Consider the following 18,792-nt stretch of genomic DNA (forward strand, 5'->3'; position numbering starts at 1 on the left):
TAAAAACAGGCTGCTTCCAGGCTGGAAACAATGCTCCGAACTTGCTTAGAGGGCTACCCCCCCCCCCAAAGAGGGCCAAAGTCTGGCAACCCTCATAAGATGCTCTGTCACTGCTGAGCATGCAGCCCCACCTGGCGAAATGTTGCAGGGAAATATGCAGCCTCCCCTGACAGGTGTGTGCAGGCTGTGCTTGGGCAGGTAGGAGTGCATGGCTTGCCCTGAGAGAGGTTATTCCTTCCTTTTCACGGGAGGCTTGTGGCCCAATGGTCTTGTTACCACTGACAACATTGCAGTGGTCTAGGCCTTTATTTCCCTCATTTTCAGAAATTTGGCTTATTTCCTACCACGCTTTCCTCCAGTGTGTGTGTGTGTTTCTTCATTTGTAGCATTTAGATCCCACTTTTTCTTCCAGGGATGCTTCTTTCCCCCATCCTCAGCTACTACACCACAACTATCCTGTGAGGTAGGCTAGGCTGAGAGGCAGCGACTGCCCCCCCCCCGCCCACATCCCATGAGCTTTGTGGCCGAGTGGGAGATTTGAACCGTAGTCTCTCCCAGGTCCTAGTCGGACCGCTCTAACCACTGTGCCACGCTGCCTCTGCACCGCCCCATCCGCCGGGCTCCGTGTGCATCTGCCAAACGTGGGCTGGGGTCTCGGACCCTGTGCGAATCCTGCAGAAGCAGTTCTTCCTGTTAACCTGGCAGCAGGACAAGCCCCAACCTGACCCAAGCGGAGTGAAGATCTGCTTTGGGAGCAAGCAGGGAAGAAAGAGTTGCACGGGGATCTGCTGCCCAAGGCAGTTGTTAAGCTGTGGGTGAACATATCAGACGACACAGCAATTCTTCAAACAGCTCTTGTTTATTCACAGAACAGAACTGAACTGAACTGAAGGGTTCAGCCAGCCTGCTTATATAGAGCTCCACTACAACACAACTGTAACAACTTTCTGTAACTAGCCAATCACTGAATGTCACTTTCCTTATTTGCATATGTGGACCTGGGTGAAAACTATCTACAGTATCCCCCTGCTGGCCCAGGGTGAGAACTTCAGTACATAACAGAGGTTACCTCGCCTTCCCTCATGGCGGGGCCAGTCTGCCTGGCAACCAGTCCCGCCTGATTCTGTCGGCGGCGTCCTTCCCAGCAAACACCGCGCGACTCCCGGCGGCGGCCTCGGCTCCTCGGAGGCCCTTCAAAGCGCGAACAGGATGCTGGGTAGCGCCCTTCTCCTTCCTCGACTGGGCGATCTGGACTAACGTCTCCCAGCATGCCAAGCGGGACACAGAAACGTGACAATATGGCGCCCAACGAAGGCCCAACCAGGCACCCGCTCCCCTTCCGGGCGACCTTTCTCCCGTTACTGGAGCCCAACCCTGAGGCGATGTTGTTTCCTTCGAGGTGGGGGAACTACACTGCCCATGAGCCGGCGAAACCACGCGGTGAAATGAAAACGTACGAAGGCCTTCGGATGAGGAGGCGCGAGGCTGACTGGAAGTTGTGGCGCTTTGCAAGTCTATGTTCGCAATGAGCCTCCCGTGAGGCCGCGCAAACTCACAAGGGGGAGACAAGTCCGTACAGAAACATGGCGGACCCCTCAGGCCACCGGGAGTTGTAGTCCCAAGTCGGCCGACTCCAGCTTTTGGCGGCCCAGAGAACAACTGTCCCTGAGACTACAGGTCCCATGAAGCTATGTGGCCCCCTGGAAAGCGCGAAGAAATCATAACAAGATGGCGCCTTTCCCGCCCTGCCGGGAGTTGTAGTCGTGACGCCTCGCATGGTCCTTCTGACTTAATGAGAGACCCGCAGAAACGGGACTACACTTCCCGACGGGCTCCGGTTTCAGCTGCGGGGGAAGGAGGAGGAGCGGAGGAGGAGGAGGAGAAGGAGAAGAAAGCTACAACATGGCGGCTGCGTCCATTCCCACGAACCGGGCGCTGTGAGGAGCCAAGCGCCAGGAGCTGGAGCAGCTCTGCCTGTGCCAGGTCCTGGTTCCGGGGGTGCCCGCCCCGTCGCGGAAGTGGGGCTCGCACCCCTCCGCCGCGCGCGGCCATGGGGGTGCAGGGCTTCCAAGAGTTCGTGGAAAAGCGCTGCCCGGGGGCTGTGGTGCCCGTGGACCTGTTGAAGCTGGCGCGGGCCGTCGGGGGCCGGGGCGGCGGGGGCCCTGCCTACTGCGCCGCCTTCCACCCGCCCCCCGCCGGCTACCCGCACCCCGCCGGGCCCGCGCCGGGCCTGGGAGCCGTGGTCGGGGCTGGCCCCTACGGTCACCCGCAGCCCTCGCCCGGCTTGCCCGGCCCCGCTCCGTGCCCCGCTCGGCTCCTGGTGGATGCAGATTCGGCCTTGCAGCGCCTCTACGGCGGCTACCAGACGGACTGGGTGTGCGGGGGCCAGTGGAATGCTATGGTGGGCTACCTGGCTGCCCTCTCGCAGGCCTGCCTCTACCAAGGCGGGCTGGAGCTGGCTGTCATCTTCAACGGAGGGCTCGGGAAGGAGAGGCTGCCTGAGTGGGGCAGGAAGGCGCAGGCGGAGAGACAGACAGCCCAGCTCATCGCTGGGCATGTGGGCAACAAGGGGACCCCGCCACCCCGGGCCTGGTTCCTTCCCCCAGCCTGCTTGGGGCACTGCGTCCGCTTGGCCATGATTCGATTCCGGGTCAAGGTAAGGCCCACACCACCATCCCGAACGCATCCCATCACATTTCGTAGAGTTCTGCTTCAGAAACGTTGACCATCTCTGTTGGTTCTTGCACTCCTTCACACTCATTGTTTCCTGACTCCCATTTTAGTGGGCATTTTTGTTATATTTCGTTCATTTGTTGCCCATCATGGTTTTCCAGATTTCATTCTATCTCAGAATTCCTTGTCACTTGTCACCTGTTGCCTTCCCTGTCGAGCAGCTCCGGCACCTTTCCTTACAGTTAAGGCCCTCTGCCTACTAATTTTGCAAAGGTGTTGCCCTCACCTTGTCTGCCACTGATATTTCTTATTGCCTACCTTTTATTTTGCCCTATGCGTTTTTAATTCTAATGCCTAGACTATTGTTTTCCTGGCAAAGTCAATATGTGAGTTGTAGTTCACCTGAGAGCCAAACATCAAGCAGTGGAGCATCCTTCTTGACATATAGCCTGGCCTTGCAAAAAAAATAAAATAAAATCTGCAGAAGTTTCTAACTCTGGAAAACGTCTACTATGTTGTCCATCCAAGTGCATCTGTTTTCACTGGGCAGGGGTGGAGAACATGTGGCCTTCTAGATATTAATGGCTTTCATCTCCCATTAGCACCAGCCAGTGACATCTGGAGAGCCACAGTTTTCCTCACCCCTGATTTATGACATATTGGCAGCCTGAAATAATCAGTTTTCTACCTAGTTATAAAACCTCCACTGCTTGGTCAACTGGAAGTAATTCTTCCTTACCACAGGCACAGTTTTTACAAAGTTACCACAGGCTGCAATTCTTCCTTAGCCCAAGTGACTGGCAGCTTATTAACCAAATTTGTGCTGTGTCTTTTCACGCTAGCCATCCATTATTCAATCCCGTTACATTCTGCCCCTTCTCCTTCTTTATTCTATTTTTTAAGTACTTAAATTTTTGTAATCTCTCTTTAATTGATTCATTAATATTTTTGAAGCCAAGGTTTTTGGCATTAGATTTGTGTTTTGCTGAAAGAATAACATGACTAATTCTGGGCAGATCTTCTCAGTGTAACCATCTGTGCAATAAGAAATAATAGCAAGAGTGTTTGCGTCACCTATTTTAGCCAAGCCTGGACAATTGTAGGATTGAAATTAGCAAAGTGTCGCTTATGGGTTGAGTTTTCTATGGCTGTATGAACTCTATATTGTTTATTTTTGCTAGGAAAACTAAAATTTGCTCGAAAAATGTGGACTGGACCAACACCTAAAGTTAGTATCTAGGACACAGTTGGATGTGCAGTTGCTTCTGTAGGCTTCTGGTATAAGAGCAAGGTGTGTACTACAAGACGCTTTATACAAGAAAATGGCATTCAACAGGATTAGAACCCACACCCTCATGCTCACACAGAAGTTCTCTAGTCTAAAGCATTATACTGCTAATCCAGATCAAAATATATTTGAATCATTTCACCCTGTGAAGGGTGATTGTTTGCTCCCCATACCTAACGGTGGGCAAATGGCAGAAGTACATTAGATGAAGTAATGTAAGGCAATATAGGGTAGCCCCCCCCAGCCCCCCCCCCACATAGTAGGTAATGCAGACATGCTCAGGAAGAACAAGAATTGGTGAATCCCCTTACAGCATGGTATGATGCAGTGCTTCTTGTAGTCTTTGGTTCTGGCAACTGGAATTCAAATCTGAAATTGACCAAGAGAAGTCCCTGAGTTGCCCTGCCTGGACGTTGCACAGCATTTTGCATGATCCTTACAGGGTTAGGGGGCTGGTTGAAATGACAATCAAAAAGGTCTCTAGGCAGATGTGTGCGAGAAAAACCAAGCGGTGGGAATAGAATTAAGGAGCAGCATCAGCAGTGGGAAAAGTGGGTATGTGAGCTTGTCCCATGTCAGCTGGTGTCACATAGTGGCTGTTAGTGTGAGGCCAGGAAGTTCCATGTTCAAATCTCACTTTGGCCACAAACTTGCTATGTGGTCTCAGGCAAGCCACTGTTCTCTCAGCCTCCCATATGGTCCCTCTGACAATATACCTTACAGGGTTGGTGTCACGATTACTGATTACTAATGTCTGCAAAGCGATTTAAGAATGTAAAAGATGGACATTAGTTCAGGCTTCCTCAAACTCGGCCCTCCAGATGTTTTTTGAGACTACAATTCCCATCATCCCTGACCACTGGTCCTGCTAGCTAGGGATCATGGGAGTTGTAGGCCAAAAACATCTGGAGGGCCGAGATTGAGGAAGCCTGCATTAGTTAGTCCCTTCCTCCCTCTGTCTGTCTGTCTCTCTTCTCTCTCACACACACCTTTCAAAGCTGTGTGTAAAGCAAGTAAAGGCAAGCCCAAAGTTGTATATCCAATCCTTGTGATTTCTAGGTCCCTGTTACCAGGATTTTCCAAGTGTTGATCAACAAGTTCTTCACATTTGCGGATAGCCATTTAAGAATTCTAGAATACCTGCAGTATGCCCACGGTGAACTGGAACTTGGTTATCTTCTAGGGTCATTTAAAAATGCAGTGCAATTTCTGTCATTTATGTGTGAGATATGCAGTTGGTCACAGCGTTCGGTGTTGAACAAGCTGCCCATCTGTGTAGAACCTGATGGGTTTGCTGGCCTTTTTAAAGACACACATTAAAGACACTTACAAGAAGCACGAGCAACTCCTTAGCCATTGTGAAAATAGGATGCAGACTAGATGGGCCTTTGGTATGATCCAACAAGACTGTTCTTATGGTGTGCTTGGAGCAACGTGTCTGGCTGCAGATGGAGAATACTGGATTTCAGCTAAATTCCCTCAAATAGCTGCATGTAACCTCCTGAGGCCAAAGGTAAATTGGCAAGCAAAGGCTTGGAGATCAGCTGAAGTTGAATAAGCTTTGGAAACAGCTGACCTGAAATAGATGAGCTTTAAATACAGCCTCATTTAATAAATGATCAACCCATTTTTAAAAAGTGTGTTCTCAGCACCACTTTGAGTGCATTTGGAAAAGCAGTTTTACAATATTGGGCACACACTTTTAATAAAGCCCTATTAATTTCAGAGAGAGAATTGAATCTGCCCTTAAATCATTCCATTTGAAATAAGTGAGACATAAAACGTACTTTAAATCTAGATTGTATGTTGTTTAGGGATGGAAAACAGTTGAACCCAACTAGGTATTCTTGTAAAGAAGCTGGTAAAATGCGGTCTTGACTATGCTACCACTCAGTGGATTTGTAACTGGCTGACTGACCGAACCCAAAGGGTGCTCATCAATGGTTCCTCTTCATCCTGGAGAAGAGTGACTAGTGGGGTGCCACAGGGTTCTGTCTTGGGCCTGGTCTTATTCAACATCTTTATCAACGACTTGGATGATGGACTCAAGGGCATCCTGATCAAATTTGCAGATGACACCAAACAGGGAGGGGTGGCTAACACCCCAGAGGACAGGATCACACTTCAAAACGACCTTGACAGATTAGAGAACTGGGCCAAAACAAACAAGATGAATTTTAACAGGGAGAAATGTAAAGTATTGCACTTGGGCAAAAAAATGAGAGGCACAAATACAAGATGGGTGACACCTGGCTTGAGAGCAGTACATGTGAAAAGGATCTAGGAGTCTTGGTTGACCACAAACTTGACATGAGCCAACAGTGTGACGCGGCAGCTAAAAAAGCCAATGCAATTCTGGGCTGCATCAATAGGAGTATAGCATCTAGATCAAGGGAAGTAATAGTGCCACTGTATTCTGCTCTGGTCAGACCTCACCTGGAGTACTGTGTCCAGTTCTGGGCACCACAGTTCAAGAAGGACACTGACAAACTGGAACGTGTCCAGAGGAGGGCAACCAAAATGGTCAAAGGCCTGGAAACAATGCCTTATGAGGAACGGCTAAGGGAGCTGGGCATGTTTAGCCTGGAGAAGAGGAGGTTAAGGGGTGATATGATAGCCATGTTCAAATATATAAAAGGATGTCACATAGAGGAGGGAGAAAGGTTGTTTTCTGCTGCTCCAGAGAAGCGGACACGGAGCAATGGATCCAAACTACAAGAAAGAAGATTCCACCTAAACATTAGGAAGAACTTCCTGACAGTAAGAGCTGTTCGACAGTGGAATTTGCTGCCAGGGAGTGTGGTGGAGTCTCCTTCTTTGGAGGTCTTTAAGCAGAGGCTTGACAACCATATGTCAGGAGTGCTCTGATGGTGTTTCCTGCTTGGCAGGGGGTTGGACTCGATGGCCCTTGTGGTCTCTTCCAACTCCAATGATTCTATGATTCTAGGTTTTGGTATTAGTCTTGTACAGTTATCTCTGCAGTGGGCAGGATCCAAACAATTCCACATTAAGTCCCATATATCCAAAGAAGCTTTGAACTTGGGCTTCTCAAAATGTTAGTTCCCATACCACAGGGCAGTTCTGAAAACTGGGGGGGGGATTTCGAAAGCAGATTATAATAATCCAGGTTGGTTGGCTGTTCCATTGTGTCAGGGTGGGGGGCAGAGAAAAGAGGAATGGAAACCCACTGAGTATGCCCAAGCCTGGGCTAGTATAGAAGCAGCTCTTTGGATGCTGACCTGTGTATTTCTGTATATTGTGGGCTGGATGGATTGAAGGGAACCAAAGCCTCAAATCAGAGCAAAAGTTCTTAATAGTTTGCTGCTGAGCATTCCATTCTATTCTCCCTGTTCATTTTTGCTAAGAGGTCTTGGGTTTTGCGCTAAAGAAATCCCAGTCTCTCGCAGTTCAGAGTCAGTGCTTCAAGTCCATTACAGTATGAAGCCTGTGTGTCTAAATTTTGCTCTATTGCACGAAACCATTTTGTTTCAATACTGTGTGTCATGGGAGAGCAGGGAGTGAGGCTCTTGAAATGGTTGGAAGCAGTAAGTGTGTGGATATAAAGGAAGAGAGACATGTGGAAGGATGGGGATTCATACACAGTGAAGTATGGCAACTTTCTGCTGGATTCTATACTGAGATACCATGTCACTAGTAGGCAATTAGCATAAATAGCCCTTCATGTTTTTAAGGTTCTCTTCCTGTAAAAAAGAGAGGGAGGGAGAGGTCTAGGAATTTGCTTCTCCCCCCCCCTTCCTTAAAAGAAAAAACTAGGGGGCTGTGTACTGGAGCAGAGGCCATTTCTGTGCTGTCTATCATGATTGTGGCTTTAATCTCTTAAACTAAGATTTTAGTTACGAGAAATAACTTTTCAAATTCTTTTGTTGTTCATTTTTGGAATGTCATTTGGCTTTTGGTGATCTACCATGTGAGTGTGTTACCTTAGGAGTGCAGTCTTTTCGAAGTGGGGATGGGTGGTCCTGAAACAGGGTTAGGAACTCAGGTATATCAGCTAATCACCAAATGGCACCTTAAACCGAGGTTATGGTTGCCACAACGCAATGTCTATGCATCTTTTTTTAAATGAAGTTTGTTATGATTATTTGCTTCGTTTCTATACTGTTCTATATTTTAAAGAAAAAAAAATAGCAGTTTACAGCAAATAAAAGAATCCAGAATAAAACAAATTCAAGCTTCAAGGAAAATATTTCAGATCGTTCTCTAAGGGACATTTGATTTCCCCCATATTTATTTACCTTCCTAATTTATACAGCTGCCCCATAGCAGAAATACTCTAGGAAGCCAGGGTGGTGTAGTGGTTAGAGTGTCAGACCAGGACTCAAATCTTGAAGCTCACTGGGTGACCATGGGCCAGTCACAGCCTCTTAACCTACATTGTAGAAATAAAAAAAATCCTTCCAGTAGCACCTTTAAGACCAACTAAGTTAGTTCTTGGTATGAGCTTTCGTGTGCAAGCACACTTCTTCAGATACCTTCAGATACTTCAGATGGTATCTGAAGAAGTGTGCTTGCACATGAAAGCTCATACCAAGAACTAACTTAGTTGGTCTTAAAGGTGCTACTGGAAGGATTTTTTTTATTTTGACTATGGCAGACCAACACGGCTACCTATCTGTAACTACATTGTAGAGTCATTGTAGGAATTAACTGAGGAGGGGAGTGAACCATGGAGAAAAAGGTGGGGTATAAATGCAATAAATAAGCTCTTCTGCTTACCTGCTTAAGAAAGTTGGAGGGGCAGCCAGATGGAGATGTCGGTCGCCAACCTGGCACTCAGAGATCTCCATGTGGTCACAGTTGGACTTGCTCCGCACCTGGCGCCTGGTGAAGTTCTAACACTGTCCTGAAATTACAGTGGTGCCCCGCAAGATGAATGCCTCGCAAGACGAAAAACCCGCTAGACGAAAGGGTTTTCCGTTTTTCGATGCGCTTCGCAGGACGAATTTCCCTATGGGCTTGCTTCGCAAGACGAAAATGTCTTGCGAGTCTTGAGATTTTTTTCGCTCCCCCCCCTTTTCTAAGCCGCTAAGCCGCTAATAGCCTTTTAGCCGCTAAGCCGCTAAGCCTTTAATAGCCGCTAAACCACTAATAGCGCTAAGCCGCTAAGCCGCTAATAGGGTTGCTTCGCAAGACGAAAAAACCGCTAGACGAAGAGACTCGCGGAACGGATTAATTTCGTCTTGCGAGGCACCACTGTATTGTGTCTTATTGTTGGCTTGTGTGGGGACAGATTGTGATGATGCTAGATGTTGGTAACCTACAGATAAAATGCATATCAGTATGTTGGTACTTGCTATTTTTCTGGTGATTGCTATGGCTCTTGGTGTTTCTCAGGGCAATGAACCTATAAGAAGCTCTTGGATGAAGTAAAACAATCAGCAGGAATACCAGCATTCTGTATTTACTGGGTGGGTGGGCATGGAATCATTCAATGCAGGAAACAGGAAAGGACACAAATAAAAATAATAACTGACAGATGTTTGAGAGGCGGCAGGAGAAACAAGACACACTTGGATTTCTGATCCAATGAAGTTAAATTTCCAAAATTGCAGGTGGGAGAAGGCAGCCAACTTTGCTGAATCAGCCTGATGTCTATGTAGTCTAGCAACCAGCCTAGTCTTTGGGAGCACACAGCTGATGGCTTGCTCCTGGTATTCAGTAGATTTTATGCCTCTGAACATCAAAGGTATTTATCTATCATGGATGTGAGTATGGATGGTCATATTCTCCATGAATATGACAAAAAATAGTTTATACAATCTAATTGAGCTAGTGAACCATCACCGTGTCTTGTAGGAACGAATTCCATCATTTTATCCATTAACCCTCCCTAGCAAATACTTCTGCATCATCTTCAGGAGGCCCTTTTCATGTTTTTCAGGGACAGGATCTTTAAGCCTTAGGGGTTTGCAAAATGTTCTTCTGAAAGGGCTAAAGATTTCAGCTAAAGGACTAACGATCACTAAGGAAATGCTAGTGGCCACCATTTATAGCAAGAGTAATGTCTTGCTTCCCATTAAATGTCAAAGAATTTATTTATTTTTGGGTTGGGGCAGAGGAACAAAGCCTTAAGATTACAGTGACAGGACCCAGTCCCTTAAATGTTCAATAGTTGGATAATAGGGTGGTCAAAAAACCTCCAGGATCTGCCTTTATATTGTTTTTTAAAATCCTGATTTGAAAGATAAACAGCCTAGTTCTTGCTGCTTTGCCATTAATCACCTTTGGTTTTTAAGAGTTTCTGTCTTGCTTCCAGTTTGTTTTGCTTGGTTTCTTTCTCACACTAAAATAGCTTTCCAGCCTCTGTCCCCTCTTGAGAAATATGAAGTGAATCACAGTAAACCATTAACTGTATAGGTTACGGGTGCCAACCATTTTGGGCCTCTGGGCACATTTGGAGTGAGTGCTGTGGGTGCCATGCCCTCTGATAACTTCTCTTCTCCACCCTCACACCACCAGGACTGAGCGATAGAAGTGCACACACTTCACTTTCCCAAGGGGTCTAGGTAAAAGTCAGATCTGGGACTGTGAGTCCTGAGAAGCACATAGAGCTGAAAAGGGAAGTGACAAAGAACATCACTCTTCCAGCTTCCCCCTTCAGCCCTGTGTACTTTTCAAGTGAGAAACAGGTAACCATCCTCACCACCTCATGACCAAAGGGGGAAGGGAATAGAAAAACTCAGAAATTCATGGATGCCAGATGGCACCTGCAAGCAGCATAGTTGTGATCCCTGATGTATATCATGTCTTTTTCTTGAGAAACAAGGAAGGTGTAATTTATATGTCTTTTCTTGGGAAGGAAGGAAGGCTGTTGACCCACTTGATATGAGATAAAACTTGTAGTGTGGGATCGCTCTTGAAAATTCTCAACACCTAAATCTAGTGTACATGTAATATTTTACAATCTCCTAATCATGGGACGCGGGTGGCGCTGTGGGTTAAACCACAGAGCCTAGGACTTGCCGATCAGAAGGTTGGCGGTTCAAATCCCCGCGACGGGGTGAGCTCCCGTTGTCCGGTTCCAGCTCCTCCCAACCTAGCAGTTTGAAAGCACGTCAAAGTGCAAGTAGATAAATAGGCACCGCTCCAGCGGGAAGGTAAACGGCGTTTCCGTGCGCTGCTCTGGTTCGCCAGAAGTGGCTTAGTCATGCTGGCCACATGACCCGGAAGCTGTCTGCGGACAAACGCTGGCTCCCTCGGCCAATAAAGGGAGATGAGCGCCGCAACCCCAGAGTCGGTCACGACTGGACCTAATGGTCAGGGGTCCCTTTACCTTTAATCATGGTTAAGAGATAGGAACCGCCTTCCTCCCCACTCCCTTTCCCCTTCTAATTCTCCTCCTTCCTCTTTAGTGTTATATTTGCCCTGAATTTATCACAGACCACGGTTAACTTTAACCAGAGTTTGCAGAACAGCATGAAACTGAAACACATGATGTCTAGACACCTTGTTCTGATGACATTTTTGATATTCACATGCCATACCTTTCAGCTTCCAAAGGGAAGTGAGCCACTTTCCTGCATATATAAGCAGATGGAGTCTGTGGAGGAATTGCCCTGAAGTGAATTCTGTACTGGGGGGGCTTAACAGAAAGCACGAAAGAGCTTTGCTGCAGTGTGCCTTTTTACTCAGCCTCGTCCCTTCTTTTCTGCAGGTGTTCCAGAGCCTGGAGGATCATCACCAGGAAGTGGTATCCTTCTTCCGGGAGAATGGTTTCCATGGGCTCATTGCCCATGACTCCGAATATGCCCTCTGCAACATACCCTCCTATTATAGCTCCCATGCCCTCAAACTGAGCTGGAATGGCAAGAACCTCACCACCAACCAGTTCCTGATGCAAGAAGTGGCCAAGCAGCTGGGCCTCAAGCTAAGCAGCTTTCCCATCTTCGCTGCCTTGCTCGGTATGTTGAAACTGGATTGGCTGAGTGGTGAAGTGAGTGAAGGTTTCAGAGGATTGGGTCCAATTGGGCAAAAAGCTCACTAGGCAGCCATGAGCAAGATGCTCTCCCATGGCCTAACTCACCTCCCACAGTTGTTGTGAAGGCTGTAAAAAGAGTGAAACATAAAATCAGCAGGAGCAGGCAGTGGCACAGTTCAGCAGCATATATTTCAGTGCCTTGACTTTAAAATGAGGGGTAGAAGTACTCAAAAAATTGTGTTAGTTAAATGTTTCACACACAGTCTTTTCTCTGCCCAACTATAGCATTCCCAGGGTGTCTCTGGGCAAAGCCACGATCCGGCTTAATTTTACACATGAAATGACTGGTATCTCTCAGGCTAATGAGAGACCCAGGAAGGGCTGTCAAATCACAGGTGCTAAATTCATTTTCAAACTCCCAGCTTCCCCCCAACTTCAGTGTTTGGTGCTACTCAAGCAGGGAGTCTCTGATCTGGGGGAAAGAAAAAGAGAGTTAGGATGTGTCCAGATGTTGGCGAAGGGCTGCTGTGTATTTATTTATCTAATTATTATATTTATATCTCACCTTTCCTCCAAGGAGCTCAAGGTGGGACACATGGTTCTTCACCGCCACCCTTAATTATCTTCACCACAACCCTGTGAGGTAGGTTAGGCTAAGAGACTGATTGGCCCAAGGTCACCATTCATGGCTGAGTGGAGTCCTAGTGCAACACGCTAAATCACTACACTGCACTAGTGTTGGCAGGAACTAGAAAGAAAGTGGAAGGTTGTCTGAACATGTGAAGCTGCCTTCTGCTATATCGGATCCGTGTAGAGTTAGACCATTCCGCCTAGTATTGTCTACTCTGACTGGCAGCAGCTCTCCTGGATAAGATATTTTTAACTGGGATGGCATTACCACTTGGGCTACAGCCCCTCGCCAATGTGTGTCTTCAACATGAGAAAGAAGAGGAACGTGCAGTGAAGATGAGAGAAAACTTAAATTCTGTTCAGGGCATGAGTGCTTAATATTTTCCTCAGGGAAAAGGCTTTGAGTGACGCTGAGAGCATCTGGAAAGTGGTTCTGTAAGTGATCCACCATACCTATGACCTCAGAAAACTTTACGAGATGCCTTGGTCAAGGCCATAAGAACAATTCCTATGAGTCCAACTGAACACTATACTGGCTGAAGTCTAGAACGTGGATGGAAGCCAAATGTGCTTGCAGTTTCTGGGCCGTTGCTGGCACAAGAAGCTTCCACAGAGAGAAATTGAATGTGGACAGAGAATTCAAGTTGCTCCTCTCAGAATGAGGTATTGATAACTCCAGACACGCTCTCCTTAGGAACTTCTGTCACCTTGGTTGGGCTTGGATTCAATTTGTGCTTTGTTTCAGCTGGTGGAACATGTGCAAATTAAGTAGCTCCATGCAAACGTATATAACTTCTGTACTAGAATGTGGATATGTGTGTGTTGTGTGCAGGAGAGTCTTTAGCATCACGCCATACTTAATGTATGGGACGCGGGTGGCTCCTGCCAACCTAGCAGTTCGAAAGCATGCAGTGCAAGTAGATAAATAGGTACCACTCCGGTGGGAAGGTAAATGGCGTTTCCGTGCAACCCCGGAGTCGTTCGCGACTAGACTTAAATGTCAGGGGTCCCTTTACTTTTACCTTTATACTTAATGTGCTTAAACCTTAACACTAGCAGGTTCAGTCCAATGAGACCTGTTTCTGCATACCTGTGTTTTACCTATTGGAAAGGCAGAGAAATAAATTGGATGGGGGAGCAGAGGGTTTGAATTCTCTTGTTTGTTGGCAGCTTTCAGTTATTATCCCCTTTTTGCTCCCAGGGAACCACATCCTTCCAGATGAAGATTTGGCTGCCTTCCATTGGAGCCTTCTTGGACCAGACCACCCACTGGCTTCACTCAAGGTAGTGCCAGCATCCCCTTGGCCTGTCTTGAGGGCAGCAAGGCAGGAAACCCTTTGGGGAATGAACTGGTGCAGTGGTGTCTTAAGGAGAAAAGACTGTGAGGTGGATTGGAGCTAGCACTCCAAAATCTTTTGTCCACAACTCTCGGGAGACATGATTGTTTCTGAAGAGCGGCAGGAGAGGCAGTGCTTTCAAAACCAGTTCTGGGAAAGCGTGGCTCTGATGTTTAGAGTGGTGGTGCTGAGGATAGCTCTATTTGAACTCTGTACGACATTTGTCCTTCAGACAAGTGGGAGAAATGCAGTTTGGACCAAGGCTAATAAAAACTAAGATTTCTGTCCCTAGCTCTGGAAGAGGAGTGGAGCATGGGAGGGCTGGTAGTTCTCTAGATGTTGGACTCCAACTCCCATCAGCCCCAGCATGGCCAATGGTCAGACATGATGGAATTTGTAGTTCAGCAACTTCTGTATAGAGATATAATGGGGTTAGGCTAGGTCTAGAAAAAAAGAGTCACAGCATGACTCTTGGAGGCTTAGGGTGCATTTTTCCAGCATCATTTTTTTGTTTTTGTTTGTTTAGTTTTTTGTTTTTAAACTACTGCCACAGCTTCATATAGCTGGAGGACTTTTGATGGATATAGCCACACAACAAGAGGAGGAAATTCATGATGAACCTCTGGCATGGGTTACTCTCCTGTTCTCTGCCAATGTCATGCTCCATGCTGGCTGCTGTAAAGGAGCTAAGATCAGTACATGCTTTATTCCCTAGGCAGTCATATTTGCCAGGGGTATGCCAGTGTTTGATTTGTGTTGTAAGTATCTTTATTTGTGTGAAAAGGTATGTCTCCTAGCCCCACAAGGGTTCTCAAGGGGGCTTAGGAAACAGTTATAATAATGCCATACAAAACCTACATTGGAATTAGAACATTTTAAATCAATACAACAGCCAAGATAAAACAAAGTACATTAGTGATGCTTGCCCAAAGGACTAGCTAAACAGAAAGGTCTTGGGAAGTGAAAGGGGATAAGGAGGGTACCATTCCTGAGAAGGCCATGCCTCTTAAGGTGATGGGAGCACACCCAGAGAAGGGTCTCCCCTGATGGTTTGAGAAAATGAGTACCTCCCAAGTAACTTGGCAAACACAAAAACGTATGAAGAGGAGATAATATGACTTCAGACATGCAGTGGGTATATGGCAGGGAGCTGTAGCTTCCCTGGTATATGCTCACTTCATATCCCTTCATGTTTAGAGATTCCAGCAATCTTCCTTCATACTCCTTTTCTGTAGCAAATGCCAAACGATATGTTGTATCCCCAACAAACATGATTGTTATGTGAATCTGCCCTTAAACTCTGGTGTCAAAGTCAGTGATGCGCAGAGGATCCTGCTTTGGGATAAGGCAGTTGAACCAGGTGAGCTTCTGTCACTAGCAAGAGCTGCATGATGGTGGAGCCATTTCAGGATCTCGTAGCACCATGCTTCTGCACTAGGGATCAGCAGCTGGGAGGCCCCAGGGCCAAATTTGGTCCCTGAAAGGTACAAGCCATGTATCTTCCTATGGTACCCTATTGCAAGTCCAGAGAAGAAAGAGACATGTAGAAAGAGTCTGCGGCAGTAGGACTTCCTGTTCATCCACCTGCTGGGTGTGGGGACTGTCCCCAAAATAGCCCTCTGGTAGAACTTGTTGCTTACCAGGCCTGTAGAGCACAGAGATGTTGTCTTGCTGTTTGCCTTTGTCAGGGATTTTAAGTGCTTTGTGTGCTGGTTCTAGGTGCGCGCCCATCAGCTGGTCCTGCCACCCTGTGATGTAGTCATCAAGGCTGTGTCCGAGTATGTCAGCACCATCAAAAATCCCTCCAACTTGGATGTGATAGGGAGAGATGTCTTCAAGCACTCCCAGGTGAGACAGAGCCTGTGGTGCAGGGCTAAATTTCCACCTATCATCGCGGCTGCTGTGAAAGTTGCAGGCAGTGGAGAGGTTTGGGATAAAGGGATCCACAGAAGGAAAAGAGGCTTATTTATGGGGACTGCTAAAATGAGGGTTAGATCCTGGGTTGCCATTTCAGCGCCTCCACAGTCCACAGCAGCTGGTTGGTTCATAGTGGCCTGTGTCTCCAACCCCATAACAGTAGAAGATCGCATAACATTAAAGCCCTCTGTGCTGGTCGGCTTGAGCAGGCGGTAGGATTTTCACACCGAATGCCATTGCGACTTGCAATTGGCCGCACTCCTGTCCCCGCCCCTGTCACTTTCTTTTCCTCTGGTTCCTCCCCAGTCCAGGACCGAAGATAAAATTGAGCGTTTCAAGAAGGCTGTAGAATACTATTCCGTGGCCACGAAGGCACCGCCTACCCCAGTGGGCCAGTCCCCGTATGTTCGTGAGTATCCAGGCGGCGCTGGTCAACCTCACCTCCCTCTCAGCCGTGTTTTCTCCCGCTGTCCAAGAAGGTGAGGCCCTGCCTGATACCCTATGGAGCCCTCCGCTGGGAGAGATCAAGTCTGCACTTTTCTCTAGAGTTGCCACCTCCTGGTCCAAAGGGCTTGGGTGCCTTTCATTAGCCACGTGGCTGGAAGAAGTTTGGAGTGGCTTTCCCGGTGGCCATGCATTACAGGGAGCCAGAAACTCCACCTTTTGAACTTCTCTGTGTCACGGTCTGCTAAAGGCACTGGAGCACCTTTCCAGGCCAGGTGCTGGTAATCTCATTGAGCCATTCACACATTCTGCCCTCCTACAAAACTACTATTAACAGCCGTTCCTCATTGTCCACAGTTGTGTGTTAAAGTTACATAGCAAGAGTGCATTCTCAGGATCTCTTAACGAGGCATAGCTAATCTGGGTTAAGTGCCTCTGAATATGCATACTTGTTTAAGGATATAGGTGCCTTGATGGACTTTAAATTCCCCTAGTCCAGCATCTTTTGCAAGAATCTCAATAATCAGAGGAAATATGGAATCTGTTGAAAATTGAACAATGGTTTGCCAGTGAACTGCAGTCTACTATTTACCTTTTGCTGGACAAGAGAACTCGTATATCAATCAGCACCCCCTCCTTTCTTTTTTTGGTCTGGAGTGACTTTTCAGACAAAATTCCTCCAGGATTTCTGGACCAAAGTATGTGTCCTCATTCTGCATTGAACACCACCCTCTTCTCAGGAGATTTACGCAAATCTTTGAGAGCTACTTTCCTAAACCATGCTGCCATGTGCAGGGGTTCCAGCATGGCAGAGTACCATAAGGTTGGCCAAAGGTACAAAGGCAGAGTCACCAGCTTGGGAAAGACATAAATGACTTTCCTTCGTAAACAAAAATATGACTCCCCCTGCTCACACCTGCTTTTTGAAATGTTCATCAACCACATCCTAGTTTAACCAACTTGTACATTGGCAGGTATCCACACTCGGTCTTTTTAATGGTCCTGGCAAGGGTGTGCTGGGAAAATGGAGATTCCTGTATTTTAACAAGGTGACAATTCTGTGTTTCAGTTCCAGCTTTTGGGCCCAACCACTTTGGAGGGGCAGCACCTATGAACCGCAATCCAATGGTACCGCTCCCTTCTGGGAAGGCTGTGGTAAGTCCCCAGACTTGTTTTAGGCAGATGTTCAACTTTTCTTGATAATTTTGTTCATTACTGTGTTCAAGATAGACAGGTCAGTGGCTGTGCCTCCTTACTGCTCATTGGGTTATTGAGGGGAGACTGTTGCTTGTTGGAAGCCAAGCCTATAACAAGCTTATTTTGTATTTCAGCGGAGAGTGAGGCAGTTGAATTCTGGATTGAATTCTGGATTGTGCCACTTCAGGCAGCAAGGGGTGTGTCATTTTTAAAAATGCTCTCTTATGCAAAAAGCCATATACGTATAACAGACCAGCACATAAAAAAGAGGCCTGTGATAAACATATTCCTCTAGTTCACAGCATTCAAAAACATGACACCCTCTCCCTCCTGCACTCAGACTGAAGTAGTACAGTCCGGAATTTTACCACAGTCTGTCTCATTCTTCATAAAGTATAAATCTGCTGACCAAGGCCAAATTCTGTGTTTGCAAAGGGTAGGTCTGCACCTGCAATTCATTCATATGCAGGTGCTCTTGCGAGCATTTGGTCCCGTTTCAAGGAGAGCTATAAAACTGTACCATGAGAATGATCCCCTCTTGTTACCACTGCCTCCTTTTAAATCTGTTGCATTGCATCTTCTGCCAAGCCAGGGCTGTGCACATTCCATGAGTCTGTGATACCATATGGAGTGCGGCATCTGACGCATGTTATCATCATAGGCATCTCAGCCTTTAAAAAAATAAAACTCTTGTTTCTAACTCTTATAGTTGCTTGAGCTAAAGATGTAGACAGTACATGATCCATCTATTTCTGACTGCCAGCCACTGTCCAGGGTTTCATGCAGAGGTCTCTCTCATCACTTGTTCTTTGAGCCCATTTTGTACTGCAGATCCTGGGGATCAGAGACTGCCTGCAAAGCATGTTCTCTGCTGCTAAGCTGTGGCCCTTCTCCAGCTTTGCTCAGGTAGCCCCAATGACAATCTGTCAACCCTTTTTCCCCCTTTGCTTCCATCTCCAGTTTGCACCTCAGATGGGGCCAAAGATGCAGTACCATCCGCCTTCCACTCATGGTGGTGTTGCCGCCTCCTCGTCTTTCCTTCCCGGCCCTGGCTCCAGTTTTCTCTTCTCTCCACATGGCCTGGTGGATGCAGCCCCTTTCCACGAGGACCCTGCTCTGAAGGGCGGACACTTCAACAACTGGCCTGTTTCATATGACAACTGCCCCGCCAAGTTCCCCAACCACCACCTGAGTTCCAAGCCCTCCCCATCGTCTGGGCCTGGGTCTTCGCCCTCCTCCTCCTCCGATGGAGAAGAGCACAACGGTACCAGTTCCAAGTGAGTGGGGACCTAGCGGCATTCTGAGATCTGCAGGACAGACGGGGGTGGCAGCTATGGATGTATGGAAGAAGGTGGATTGGAGGGGCC

General features: G+C 47.3%; 1 protein-coding gene across 1 annotated transcript in view; it reads left to right on the plus strand.

Annotated features, from left to right (window-relative positions):
* Positions 1-1,846: 1,846 nt before the first annotated feature.
* FAM120C (family with sequence similarity 120 member C) overlaps positions 1,847-18,792 on the plus strand; it is a 29,134-nt gene continuing 12,188 nt past the window's right edge. The window contains exons 1-7 of the mRNA XM_080988002.1: positions 1,847-2,656; positions 11,637-11,883; positions 13,732-13,814; positions 15,587-15,715; positions 16,091-16,193; positions 17,298-17,383; positions 18,386-18,702. Coding sequence (XP_080844128.1) covers positions 2,051-2,656; positions 11,637-11,883; positions 13,732-13,814; positions 15,587-15,715; positions 16,091-16,193; positions 17,298-17,383; positions 18,386-18,702 — 1,571 coding nt within the window. The 5' untranslated portion in view covers positions 1,847-2,050. The remainder of the gene's footprint in view (positions 2,657-11,636; positions 11,884-13,731; positions 13,815-15,586; positions 15,716-16,090; positions 16,194-17,297; positions 17,384-18,385; positions 18,703-18,792) is intronic.

The sequence above is a fragment of the Podarcis pityusensis genome, assembly GCF_964106645.2.
Source record: "Podarcis pityusensis genome assembly, chromosome: 17".
Lineage (NCBI taxonomy): Eukaryota > Metazoa > Chordata > Lepidosauria > Squamata > Lacertidae > Podarcis > Podarcis pityusensis.